At 46.6% G+C, this 13,866-nt stretch overlaps 2 protein-coding genes across 5 annotated transcripts in view; both read right to left on the bottom strand.

Annotated features, from left to right (window-relative positions):
- The window catches only part of LOC146833596 (short-chain dehydrogenase/reductase family 42E member 1-like), a 131,056-nt gene that overhangs the window by 77,801 nt on the left and 39,389 nt on the right, over positions 1-13,866 (bottom strand). The window lies entirely within an intron of this gene.
- The window catches only part of MOCS3 (molybdenum cofactor synthesis 3), a 48,974-nt gene continuing 39,221 nt past the window's right edge, over positions 4,114-13,866 (bottom strand). For both annotated transcript variants that reach the window (XM_085601464.1, XM_085601465.1), the window contains exon 3: positions 4,114-6,043. In XM_085601464.1, coding sequence (XP_085457590.1) covers positions 4,587-6,014 — 1,428 coding nt within the window. In that variant the 5' untranslated portion in view covers positions 6,015-6,043 and the 3' untranslated portion in view covers positions 4,114-4,586. The remainder of the gene's footprint in view (positions 6,044-13,866) is intronic.

The raw sequence follows: 13,866 nt of genomic DNA, 5'->3' as shown, positions 1-13,866 counted from the left end.
TTAAGGGCTTGAAGCTTGGACTCATATAGGATCACCTTTTGCCACTTTAAGCGGTGGTTGTCATTCGAGGGAAGAAGTTCTTTAGTCACTCTGAAAGATCTAGGCATAATCAAAGTCACCTCCCAGGGTGATGTAAGACTCATGCTTAAGGGTTTATGGTCGCTGTCTACACTTGATCCCACAACCATATCTATAAGCAGAGGCCAAAGCCTTAGGTCACGAAAGAAGCAGTCTATGCAACGAATTTCCTTGGATCTATTAAAAGTGTTAGCACCCTTTTTGTCCGACTTGCTCCGCCCATTTGTAGCCCTCAGTCCGTACCCCAATGTAATGGATTTTAGCTGTAATGCGACACAAGTCCATTTCCTCAGTGTTGTCCTCCTTTACCAGGGATTCAAAGGTGACATTAAAGTCCCCCGCTAAGATCAGAGGGTACGAGGAGTCTCTTGTCTCAAGATGCTCCTCGAGATCTTGCAAGGTGGTATATCTACCGCCCCCCTCAGTTGCTCTCGCATAGACATTAAGGATGTCCAGGGGCCTGCCTGTTTTGCCCTTTAGACGTATGCCGAGGATATCAGGGTCATTAAAAGGAAGCTCTTGGATCTGGCAATTGAGCTCTACCTTCACTCAAACTAATAATCCCCCTGCAGGGCGACCAACTTTAACCTGAATCGCTGAGCGATGGTATGCTAGAAACCCAGGCATTAAAGTTGGAGGGGTGCTCCAGGTTTTCTGGAGTAGACAGATATTGAAGGTTTCCATGAAGTGAATCCAATGCGGGAGTGTCATTTTATTCTTTACCCCTGCCACATTACAAGATGCCAGCTTTAGCTGGCGCATGGCCTGGGGCGTTGGGGAGTTGGAAGGGCTAGGTCTCAAGATCAAGTAATCTGGGTGGAGCTGATGGATACTAATTACAGGAGGCAAAACACCCCCCACTGGCTGTGCCCTAGGAGGAGAGAAAAGTGAGCCCCAGGGCAATCCTGAACTTACACAGCTTAGAGGGGTATGAATCTTCTCAAGTGTGGGTGGGAAGTTAGGATTGTCCGATTTAGTCAGTTGATGGTGGCTAGGCTTGAGTCTTGGGCAAAGTGAAGGGGGGCGGAGGAGAGTTGGTCTTTAAACTGAATGCTAGTATTCACAGGGGAGCTCGTTCTGGCTTCCAGGGCTATCAGATTATGGACCAACCGGTCATCCATCAAGATCAATTCAATACAGTCACTGGGGCTGAATGGGGGGTGGGGGGGGTAAACCTTCTTACTCGTAAGATGTCCTCCCTAATTATTGACCAACAGCCTCTGTGTGCCTAATCCAGTGTATTTACTTTGTTCTTGAGTGAATCTTCGCCTTCCCACTTCTGGGTGGTGTTGCTTTTTGGGATATTTGTCATTTATATCCTATTAGGGGTGTGAGGGGCTTTATTCTCCTCACTTGCTACAGTATTATTACGGTTGCACCTGGGCTGGGTATCATTACAATAAGGCTTTCCGCCCCAGCCAGGAAACAGTTTGGTTGCATTCAGTATGCCTCCCCCCCTGACCATCCAGAAGCTTATTACTCCTTAGCTCGCTCTTATTGTGCCTGTAGACTATGCTGCTAAATCTGGTCGAGCACTGGTGAGGCAGGACTGAGTCTACCTCTCCAAGTCTGACAGGCTGAAGAGCTGGGACAGATGGTTTAATGGAAGGGTTCCCATTCTTGGCCAAGAGAAAGCTGACCTGGTCTTTCAACCCAAGGATTAATAAATTAGAGGAGTCTACTTCTGCTCTTAGATTGCTGAGGATTGATAAAACATTATCTGGCATGACTGGCTCCCTCTGGTCAGTGTGTTCGGGCCCATATTCGGCCCCCAACTCTGCCTTCGCTCCTATACTTTCACCCTCTGCAGTCCAGCCAACCATGTCATCTTGGAGATTATCTGCCAGGGCGGTAAGGGGTGCGAATCTGTTGCTACAGATGGCAACTAAACCTATCTGGTCACGTGACTTTGTGGTGGCTGGAATTTCTGGCCAAGCCTTCTTGCTCATTTGCGATTTAGGTGACTCTGGCCCTGCCACACATTTAGTAAGTTTTTTGAAGATGTGAGGAATATGAAGAATATGTTTGGGTGGTCTGGTATTTACTGATGCCGGTGAGGACTTAGGGCTGATAGCGCTAGTATTGACTGGGGACTCCGATATTTCCGCACATTCAGACACAAGATTGTCTATTCCATCAAGAACACAGTTCCCCCCGCATGCTTCAGGCCCTTCTTTTTTACTTTTAAATTTTGGGTGTGTCTACCCGGAACCACTTTGTCGCTTTACTCTTCTCCATGACCGATTAGGTAGATTATATGGAGATCCCCAGCTAAAAAATCACGAAGCAACAAGCACAGTTCTAGGACATGTATAAAATAGTACAGTACCTTCAGATTCAAGGGCTTAGAGGGGTGGCCCAGCCCAGCCTCTGACAGGCGCAGATGGGGCCGCGCTGTGGGGTTGCAAGGGAGCCTTAGTGGCGTTGGGAGGGCTGGCTCCGCCTCCCCTGCCTCTGGTGGAATGCCGGGGGCACCGGGTCCCACCCCAGATGGATGCTGCAAGAATCCGGTGCGGGTTGGGGCCTCTGGCAGCCTTCAACCAATCTTTAGTGTACAACAATAGTACAAGGTCTGCCCAGTGCTTGTGTTGAGCAACGGTAAATAGCTGGACACCAAACGGAGGACCAGTTCCAAAGTGCACAGCTTTCTAGCTCTCCGGCTTTAATATATAACAAAACAATAATAATTAAACCGTTCATTGAATCAAAATTTATATTCTTCAGCACTTCAAATGCTTTAATGAAGGCACTGATGTTTTCAGTAGTTTGAACAAAATGTTGCTCTACATTTAAACAGGCAAAAGACTGACTATGCACAAATCTTATTTAAACAGTCATATCCAAAACCCAATGCATTTCCGGATAGCCCTTCATCAGGGTAAACTCATGGACTTCCGTGCGGTATTGGCCAAATCCAAAGTAATACTCTAATATAATGAATCCAAAGCATGTATCGCATGCGTTTTAGCGTTCTGCTAGCTGCTACACTAGCATGAATGCTTCTCAGATATTGTTAACCATATCTGTGACCTCTCGCAATCGGACGGCCATGGACGTGCTCCACCAATATACAATTATTGACTGTTAGGGTAATTAAAAACAAGCTGAAACGTAGGAGGATGAAGCCGCCCCTGTTTTTTGGGGCTGCAAAGGCAGTGGCTAGGGCCTCAGGGAGTAAGGCAGGGGACGCAACTGCGGCCCCTAAATGACGTCCATGAGATTCACTATTCAAGCCTGTAGGATTTGTCCATCTCTACTGTTTGTGGTCTGCAATTGAAAGATTTGTATAACTTTCCAATTTTGCTCCATGTCCTTCCAAGTTGACTCAGTCTCAACACACTTCTTGGAATCTACTTGGAAAGGGCAGGATGGACAAACGAAGCAAAGAAAGATTTCATATATATATATTTTTAAATAAAAAACATTTTTTAAAGATACACAACGTGAAATTGCACAATCTGCTTTTTTTAAACTGCTTCAGACTCCTTATAGTTATTTATAGCATTTCAGGAAATTGCTGAAAATTCACTGTTTGTCACTATTTTCTAATAAAAACAAGCCCCCCAAAAAATCAAGGGAAAAGCTTGCCTGGCAAACCTCAAAGTTATTGCAGAAATGCATTACTGCGTCTTCAAAAGCTCTGGAATTTAAGAAAATATCTATAAATATTGTGCTACGAAATACACCATCTGGCCCAGTTTCTTTTTCAAATGTTTCTCAAGAATGAGAACTACCCCACATCTTCTTAAATGAACTAGGGAGTGTTCAGCCTAGGTTGAGGTAGATATTTATGATATTATGATAGACCACGAGTCAAAGTTAACGAGTTGGTACTGAACAAAAGAGAACTAAAAAAGAAGATAAGATTAGCCAATAATTGGGGATAAACGTGGGCCTTACATATATTGTATTGAAGCTTTCTAAGGAAGTTACTTTTTTATGCACCGAGTCTAAACAAATTTAACTGCTCCTAAAAAGCTCTGGCCGCTGGATATTTCCTGTGCTCCCATTTTCCAATCAAACGACCATTAGAGGTTTTGGTTTAGCCACTTAATTTTTATTTCACATAACATAGATTTATCATAAAAAGAAACAGTGTTTGGACTTTGATTCACCAACCACTTGAACCGTTGGGTACGCTTGTAAGGTTTTAAAGTATATATGTATTGTGATACATTGAAAACTAATTATGAATATTGTGCATAATGAATGTGAGAAAATAGTGTGAAATTTTGGGGGCCCTAACCAAATGATTTTACAAAGCGCGGGATTTGATCTGAAAACTTTTGAAGACAACTGATTTAAGGGATCTTAACATAGTAACAATAGAATTTTAATCAATAAAATGAATGCAAAATGTAGATTAAAAACCCATTCTAAAACATGTTCAAGTAGACAGTATCAGAATACAGACAACAACATTAATCTTCAGGAAAACAAAATTTAGCAGCATTTTTCTTTTCCCAGTCTTTCATTTTGCAGGATACGGCCACGATTTTCTTAGATTATCAATATTGAGGAAATGTTGCATCTACTTTATTTGCCCAAGCCATTAATCCACCAATGATGTCTTTTGCGATCAAGTAATCCAGCTCATTTCCAGAGAATTCCTCCAGAATTTTAACTGCTTTCTGCGAGTCATTCCCTAATTTGCAAATAACATACACTGGAAAAGGTTCTACTCCATTGGCCAACTCTTTTTGTTGTTTCATTGCTTGCCTTAGAAGATGGACATATTGATTATTTTTTTCTTCCAACTTACTCAAGGGAATGTGGACTGAATGAGAGAGGTGGCAGATGTCCACCTCGGTTTGTGGCCGAACGTCCAAAAGTAAATGAGCGACCTGGTTGTCCATTATCTTCTTGTATTCTTGTGGTGATATTCTTTCTTGTGGGGACAGCAAACACAAAGATCTGCACTTATCGGATGCTGAGGATCCACAAAATGCCTCGTAATCTTGTAGAACTTGCACAGATGGATTCTCTCCACAGACAGCACAGTCACTTTTCTTAGGACGCATCTTGATATTACGAAATCGCCCATCGACAGCATCAAACATCATCAAAGCCTGGCTGAAGGAGGAGCCCATTCCCGAAAGAATCTTTAAAATTTCCAGAGCCTGCATCAGGCCCAGAATTCCAGGGACGACCCCAAGGACTCCACCGTCTGCACAATTAGTCACTGTCTCAGCTGGAGGTGGTTTTGGAAAAATGCATCGGTAGCAAGGACCCCCATTATAATTATACACAGTGAGCTGTCCCTCGAGTCTAAGAGCACTGGCAGAGACTAGTGGCTTGCCCATTAGAACACATGCGTCATTAATGAGATACCTGGTGGGCACATTATCTGAACAATCAGCAATGATGTCATACTGTTTAACAAGCTCTAGTGCAGTCTGGGAATTTAAAGTCGTATGGTAAGGAATGTATTCTACAGAGGAATTCAATAGTTTTAGTGCGGATGCGGCAGACACAGATTTAGATATGCCTTGCTTGTTCTCTGAATGCAAAATCTGCCTGTGCAGATTGCTCAATTCAACAACATCGTGATCCACAAGTCCTAGTCGGCCAATGCCTGAAGCAGCCAGGTACTGGGCAAGAGGGCAGCCAAGGCCTCCACAGCCAATCACTAGAACAGAAGAGTTTGCAAGACAGAGCTGTCCTTTAACACCAATCTCTGGAAGAACCAGCTGTCTACTATACCGCAATATATCCTCATTCGTTAGGCTGGACTTCGCTTTTAAAGAGGACAGTTCTGTCAGTGGATGGCATACAAATGGCAGATACGAACTGCGGGTGGACTCCTCTTGCAACTGCACAAGTCTCTCTCTAAGTGCATTCACCTCTTCCTCTTTCGCCAAGAGCTCTTCCCTGAGTTTGACAATGTCGGTCAAGTTCATTGCAGTTACACAAGATTCCTTCCCCACAGGCAGCATATGGCAAAATCAAAGTCCTCAAAAACTTCCTGCAGTACAAGGGAAATAAAATGTTAAGTTCTTGTTGCACATGCACCTTTTTGCGTGCATTCCCCCTTTCTTAGTTAACATCTATAGCCACACTGTTCCTGCTGTATTGGACAGTCACTAGCATGCTGATTTATGGTTAGTATGCACAAATAATATTAAATACACTGCAAATATTTGTGGAAAAAAAAAATATATAACAGACCTGTTGTGATGCCATAAAGATTGTTTGGGGGGTGGAGTCAACTCTTAAAAACAGAAGGGGATCTAAAATAGTGTATGCAATAATAATGTACTTACCTTCGGTAAAGCTTTATCTGGTAGAAATGATCTAACCACAGTTTCCTTGCCTTAGAATTACCCCCAGACCTCAAACTTGAACCGTAATTTTTATGCGTTGTTCAGCCCCACGTGGTGGTGTCCATTCTGGAAGTGATGAGTGGGATTCCTATATAGGAACCACTCCAGCACGCTGACATTCGTTTTTCGTGACATTCCACCCCAGGAGCGAGGAGCCAGGAAGAATAATGACCGATGGTGTATGAAACTAGGGCCTTGGAACTTAAAAATCAGTTTGAAGAGAGGGGAGGAAGGGTGGGTCAGTAAGGAATGTGCAGCTAGATAGAGTCTCTGTCACATAAAGTGTTACCAAAGGTAAGTAACTTGTTCATCTGATAGAAACTTCTAGCCGCAGATTCCTTACCTTAAAATCGATATCCGATCACACCTCTCCGAAGGAGGGTCTGCAAACCTGATTTAGACTAGAAAGTCCTGCAGGACCGAACAGGCAAAGTGCCCATCCCGACGGACCTGACTGTCCAGGCAGTTGTGCTAGGTGAAGGTGTGCAGGGAAGCCCACGTTGCAGCCTGACAGATGTTCAGGACCGGAACTCAGTGTGCTAATACAGTGGTCGCAACCAATGATCTGATGGAATGAGCAAGCAAGCCCTCGGTGGGTTGCTTCTTTGCCATTGTATAGTAGATCTTAATACAGATCACAATCCATCGGGAGATGGTTAGTTTCTGCATGTCCTTCCCTTTCTTGACTCGGACATAATTCATGAAGAGCCGATTGTCCACCCGGAATGGTTGTGTACAGTCAAGTTAAAAGGACAACAATCTTTTTAGGTCCAGCCAGTGGAGTCTCTCCACTTCCTTAGAGGGATGAGGCAGAACCTAAAAGGTAAGCAAGGAGATGGACTAGCCTATGTGGAAAAAGGTGACTACCTTCGGCAAGGAGGATACTCTCGTGCGAGGAACCATTTTGTCTGTGTAAAAAGAGATGTACAGAGGCGGAGATATCAGCACCTGCAGTTAACTTACCCTCGGCAGATGTAATTGTCACAAGAAATGCAGCTTGATGGTGAAGAGCTTAAGAGGGCAGTTATGAAGCAGCTCATAGGGAGCGCACATTAGCAAGTAAGAACCAAATTGAGGTCCCTTTGAGGCCTAATGAAGGAAGCTGGAGGAAACATAAAAACATGTGCTGAAGACCTTTAAGGAACCTAATTACAATAGGGGACTTGAAAAGGGAGGGCTGATCTGACAGCTGCAGAAAGGCTGAGATAGCAGATAAATAACCTTTCAATGTGCCCAATTCTGAGCCCTGCTGGGACAGGCACAAAAGAATTTGAGAAAGGGGTGCAGCTAAGGGGTCAACTTATTTGTCCACCTTGCCACAAACTTGCTCAAATGGCCGGCGTATGCCATCTTGTTGGAGGGACGTCGAGCTGCTACAATAAATTACAGAATTTGGGCGGAATGACAAAAGTTGTCAACTGTCGCCGCTCAATCTCCACACACAAAAGTAGAGCATTGACAGTTTTGGGTGGAGAACACTCCCCTGCAGCTGCCTCCTACCAAAGGGGCAGCCTGATCGGAGGACCGATGGACATGCTCAACAGCCCAGGATACCAAACTGTCCAAGCCCAGTCTGGAGCCACAAGAAGGACTTGGGCCTAGTTGTTCCTGCTGTTCTCGAGAACTCTGGGCAGGAGTGGTATTGGCGGAAAAGCGTACTGGAAGCCAGAGCTTCACTCAAGATGAAAAGCATCTCCGAGGCAGAACCGCCTTGGAAATTCCATCATTCAAAACTGATGACATTGCGTGTTCTTGGAGGTGGCGAACAAATCAAACCAAGGCTCTCCCCACTACTGAAAGGGACCTTGCACCACCTCTGGTTGGAGACGCCATTCGTGATCCGCTATGCACGTTCAGCTAAGTTTGTCTGCTGTGGCATTCAGAGAGACCGCCAGGTGTTTAACCGTCAGGGTAATACCCTGAAATTCCAGCTATGTCCAGAGGCACAGGGCCTCTTGACAGAATACATGGCCTCAACCTGCTCTGCTTGTTGCTGTACCACATGGCTGTGGTGTTGTATGTGAATACCTGTACTAGCCTTCCCTTGATAGAGGGCAGAAAGGCTTTCAATGCTAAACAGATCGCTCGGAGCTTCAACAGCTTGATGTGGAGTCCGGATTCCGCCGGAGACTAGAGTCCAGGGGTCTGCCGCTGATCCAATTGTGGTTCATCAGCCACCACTACAGATCTTATGCAGTGTCCTCCGAGATCTGGACCATGTTGGAGAGATTCCCCTGATGCTGTGCCCACAGGAACTTCAGATCCCACTGCAGAGTCCCCATATACCGGCGGGCATGCACCACAAGCAGGATACAGGAGGCCATGAGGCCTAGCAGCCTCAGAGTCTGTTTCACAAAAATCCAGGATAGAGGCTGAAACATCAATATCATAGCCTCCCAATAACCTCTGAGCTAATCAAAACACAATCTAAGGATGCACCTCCCCCCACCCAAACTAACACAGGTTCATTACCCAACTGCGAAGCGTTTGCCTCCTCCTTCTCTCTAAAGACCGAAAATGTAAAGAAGGACCTACTTAACGATTTAATCACACATACGGACTCATGTATTGAATCTTCATCATCCCTTCCAGGAGTCCCACACCGGAGCTCACCAATGCTCGACCTCAAAAATAATGCATCTTGGTCCTCCTTCAAGACCTACAGTGAAGAAGCTATAATCAAAATTCTCATGGCCCTGAATCCCGCCAATCACTTCACTGACCCTCTTCCCGCTAACTGCTTAACAGACTTCATCCCACTGCTACTGCCTCTTTGGACCAAGATAATAAATACCTCTCTCCTTCAAGGAACCATCCCGGAAATCCTTAAATCTGGGCAGGTATTCCCCATCCTAAAGAAACCAACGGTTGACCATGCAGACTTAAACAATTACCGCCCAATATCCAACATCCCTACCCTGGCCAAACTCTTAGAAAAATGTGTACACCTTCAGCTTGAAAAACACATAGACCAGTTCAATCTCCTCAACCAATTCCAATCCGGCTTCCGTGCAGGACACAGTACCAAATCAGCTATGACCCACATAACAGACGATGCACTACAAATCCTAGACCAAAACGAAGCCTGCTTACTTATCCTGCTCGACCTTTCTTCGGCCTTCGACACCGTCAGACGCGACAACCTGCTAGACCCTCTGAAACAGAATGGGATTATTGGGATCCGTTCTAAATTGGTGCACCTCGTTCCTCCAAAACAGATTCCAACGATTCAAGGTTAATCAGTCCCTGTCCTAACCCGCCCCTGTCACCTTAGGAGTCCCACAAGGATCATCACTCTCTCCGACACTTTTCAATTCATTCATGGAATCACTCACCGAAATTCTCAATGCCTCTAACGAGCCGTATCATATGTACGCAGACGATACACAACTATAATTAAAGATCCATTCTCTAGAAGACATCATGTCTCTCAACACAACTCTAGAAAAAACTCAGACCTGGCTGGCCGAAAACCATCTAAAACTGAATACCCTGAAAACCGAATTCCTCCTAATCGCTCCTCCCTCCCAAGTAACCATAATTCAAGACTGGATCAAACACATAACAGCACTCGACTGCCAACCTCTTACCGTCGACTCAGCGAAATCACTGGGAATAACTCTGGACAGAAATCTAAATATGCAGAAACACATCAGCACCACAACAAAAGGAGCAGACTTTCAGATGAACAAATTGAGAAAACTAAAACCTTTCCTGCCTGAAAAGGACCTCAAACTGGCAGTACAAGCTCTAGTTATCCCAAGAGTGGAATATGGTAGTGTCTCTCTCTGCGGTCTTCCCAGATCCTCAACGGCCCCTCTAAGAGCTTCAATCAATGCAGCAGCTAGACTTATTACTGCCTCCGAAGAAACTCCTACATATCCCCGGACCTAAGATCCCTTAACTGGCTACCTTTCGAAGCCAGAATTCATTAAAAAAAAAAAACGCATGCATGACCCATAAAGCCATTCACCACAACACTCTGGTGCCTTCATGTGGTAATAGAGCATCCAGAAGTTCCAGTAACCTCCTACTGAAACCACAAAGATTCATCAAGAAAAAAACATACAACCGAGCCTTCTCTGGGATGGCACCCAGGATCTGGAATGCTCTGCCCCCAGAAACTGAATCCCTCTACTGCATCTTTAAAAAAAAGAAGTGACATCTCTTCTCATGGATAAATTCACTTGAGCCAGGGTTATTACGGTTATATGACTCTTGATGTGTATGGAACTTTATGTTTTTTACTATATGCCTATGTGTCTTCGACATTTACCTTGTAAAGCTCTCTGATACCCGCAAGGGTCTTGTTCGCGCTATATAAAACAAATTCACTTGAGCCAGGGTTATTACGATTATATGACTCTTGATGTGTATGGAACTTTATGTTTTTTACTATATGCCTATGTGTCTTCGACATTTACCTTGTAAAGCGCTCTGATACCCGCAAGGGTCTTGTTCGCGCTATATAAAACGCTCAAGATAAAAAAAAATAGCCTGAATATCTTGGACACGCCGCTCGGGAGGATAAGTCTGAAAATGCACTGTGTCCAGAATGGCTCTGATGAAAGGGAGCATCTGAGAAGGGATCAGGTGTGATTGGCACATTGATAGTGAACCCCTGCGAGTGTGGGAGGTCCGCCGTAGCCTGGAGGTGGGAGATGGCTGCCTTGCGCGAGCCCGCCTTTAACAGCCAGTTGTCGAGATAGGGGAAGACTGAAACCCCTGATCTCCGCAGATGAGCTGCAACCAATGCCATCACCTTGGTGAACAACCGTGGGGTGCTGGTAAAGCCAAAAGAGAGCACAGCAAATTGAAAGTGCTTGTGGCCCACCATGAACCACATGTAACGTCTGTGGGCAGGCAGGATGGGAATGTGGAAAGTATGCGTCCTGCAAGTCCAACACTACCATCCAGCTACCAGTTCCAGGGTAGACAGTATTCTAGCAAACATGAGTTTTCTGAATTTCTCCTTTTTGATGAATAAATTGAGAGGGTGCTAGACTAGGATAGGACAAAGGCCTCTGTCGTTTTAGGGCACCAGAAAGTAGCATAAATAACAACCACAATCCAACTTCTGATGCCGGCACCCTCTCTATGGCACACTTGGACAAGGCAGCCTGCACTTCCTGGCGGAGTAATGGGACGTGGTTCTACGTCAGCCAATATTATGTGTGTGGCATGGGTGGAGGGGTAGTCACAAAGGGGAGGGAACAGCCCGTTTGGACAATCTGGAGAACCCAGTGGTCGGATGTTATTGACCTCCAGTGGTGCAGGTGATGGCGTAACCTGCCCCCCACAGGGTGCCTATGAGGGTCAAAAGGCAAATTAAAGGGGCTTGGAGGCTTTGGCTGCCGAGGGAGTGGTGCCCTGGCGTGGGCTATGGCTACCTAATCCAGGAGGTCCATGGGTGCTGCATCCTCAGCCACGTAAGTACTGAAGTCTAGTGCCCGTGGTTGCTGGACATTTGGAGATGTGGCTAAAAGCCCCGTCCGTGGCCACGAATGGAGAGGAAGGCAGACAGTTTTTTACTAAGGGCCATGGAAAGGCCCAAGGACCTTGCCGTATGATTACTGTTCTTGAAGCACCCCAGCTCTAAGTCACTTCATCTCAAAAGAGACGGGCGCCATCAAGGGGCATGTCCCTGAGTGAGGCCTAGACATCCCCAGAAAAGCTAGTCGCCCTCAGCCAGGCGTGGCTTTGTAAGACCACAGACGATGAAATGGCTCTGTCTAGTCAGTCGGTTGTGTCCACCCCACAGCATATGGCAAACATGGATGCATCTCTCCAGTCAGCAATAGCTTGAGAGAGCACGGTTTGGGCCTTCTCCGAGACCATAGGCAGCTCCTGCGCAACCGAGTCCCAGAGCGAGTGAGAGTATACACACAAAAGGAACATGGTGTTCCCCAACTGCACTGGCAGGCTGGTGGAAGAGAACATCTTCCCCAAGGTATCCTGCCTCTTGGATTTCCTGTCTGGGGGGAGCGGTAGGGAATGCACCAGGATCTACTTTGGAAGGCGAGGCTTGGACCACCAAGCTCGCCAGGGAGGGGTGTGTTGGAAGGAAACTGGGATCCATTGGGGCAGGGCAATGGAAGCAGGCAATCAACCTATTCACAGGAGCTCCTGTGCAGGGCTTGGACAAGGGCCCCGAATAGGACATCGGTGAGGGAATCATTAAGCGGAAGAAGCGGTTCAGATGTGGTGACTCCTGGCTGAAGCACCTCAGTCAAGGCATTTGTCTTGACAGCTACAGTGACTAGCTGAAGGTCTAAGACCTCAGCCGCCCTAATCACCACCATAGCAAAGGGGGCTCCTTCCTCTGTAGCCTCAGTAGGAGGAGAAACCAAGCCAGTATCTGGGGAAGTATTTTATCCACTGGCATCTGCCAGATCCTCACACCAGGTGTTCTCTGTGACATCTAGGGACTGATATTCATCAAGGTCCAGTGGCCCCTCCTAGTCATCCCCAAGTCCTAGCCCAAAGGAATAGGGCACAGGCTCTGACCTGGGTGGTCTGCCCCCAGTCGGAGTTGGAAGATGGCCATCTGGCTCCGTATCGGAGTCAGGGATGAGTATGGAGACTGCGGCACCAGGGAAGTTGCCCTGGAGTGGTGCTGTGGCAAACCAGTCAGTGGAAGACTAGTAGGGACACCCCAACCCCCCAGCTTGCCGGACCAGAAGGCACTCCAGTAGAGATAGGCTACCTAAACATTAGATGCATGCCTCCTAAAACTGACAAAGTTGGGCTGGGGTTGCTCCAGCTCCTGGAGACTTGGGAGAGGCACGGAGATGGCTCAGGCTCAACTGCAGAGCCAGGCCTCTAATACCTATGCTCCCTTGTCTCGTCTGATGACTTTGACGGACGGGGCGAAGTCCACTTTGTTTTCTTGCTCTTCTTCAGTTTGTGAAAATTACCCAAATGCCCAGACGGTTTCGATTACGACGATGAGCGCTTGAGTAGCTCTGCAACCAATCCCGGGACCTTCCTCTCTACCAGGATCGAGACTGTTGCGGCATCACACGTCAAGCAGCAAGGAGCTTGGGGGACCCCTCCCGCAAGGCCTTGGGGTGCATGGCCAGATGATCAACGCAGGTATTGGCGCCATGGTCACCCTCAAGGCATTATAGGAAGACTAGGTGTGGACCAGTTACCAACATTTCCCGATGACAGCCTCCACAGGGCCTTGAAACCAGCCTCCTTTGTGGACATCCCAGTCACACCAGGAGACGAAGTCACAAACATCTTGGATAAAAGGGCTGAAAAGAGGGTCAGTGAAAAGGTGACTGGTGGTAGCTCTTCCCCGGATGTGCGCAGACTGGCATGGAAACCAAAGATTGAAATTAGCGCAGCGGGGTGGTGCCTCGATAGGCACCACAAACGTCACTTCTGGAGTGGACGACGCCATGAGTAGCCGAACGACATCACCTACAGGTGCACAGGGGGTACTGCTCACGAAAAATTT

This window comes from Triturus cristatus, chromosome 4_2, assembly GCF_964204655.1.
Source record: "Triturus cristatus chromosome 4_2, aTriCri1.1, whole genome shotgun sequence".
Classification (NCBI taxonomy): Eukaryota; Metazoa; Chordata; class Amphibia; order Caudata; family Salamandridae; genus Triturus; species Triturus cristatus.
The sequence above is the reverse complement of the archived record's forward strand: the minus strand, read 5'-3'. Positions and strand labels throughout refer to the sequence as shown.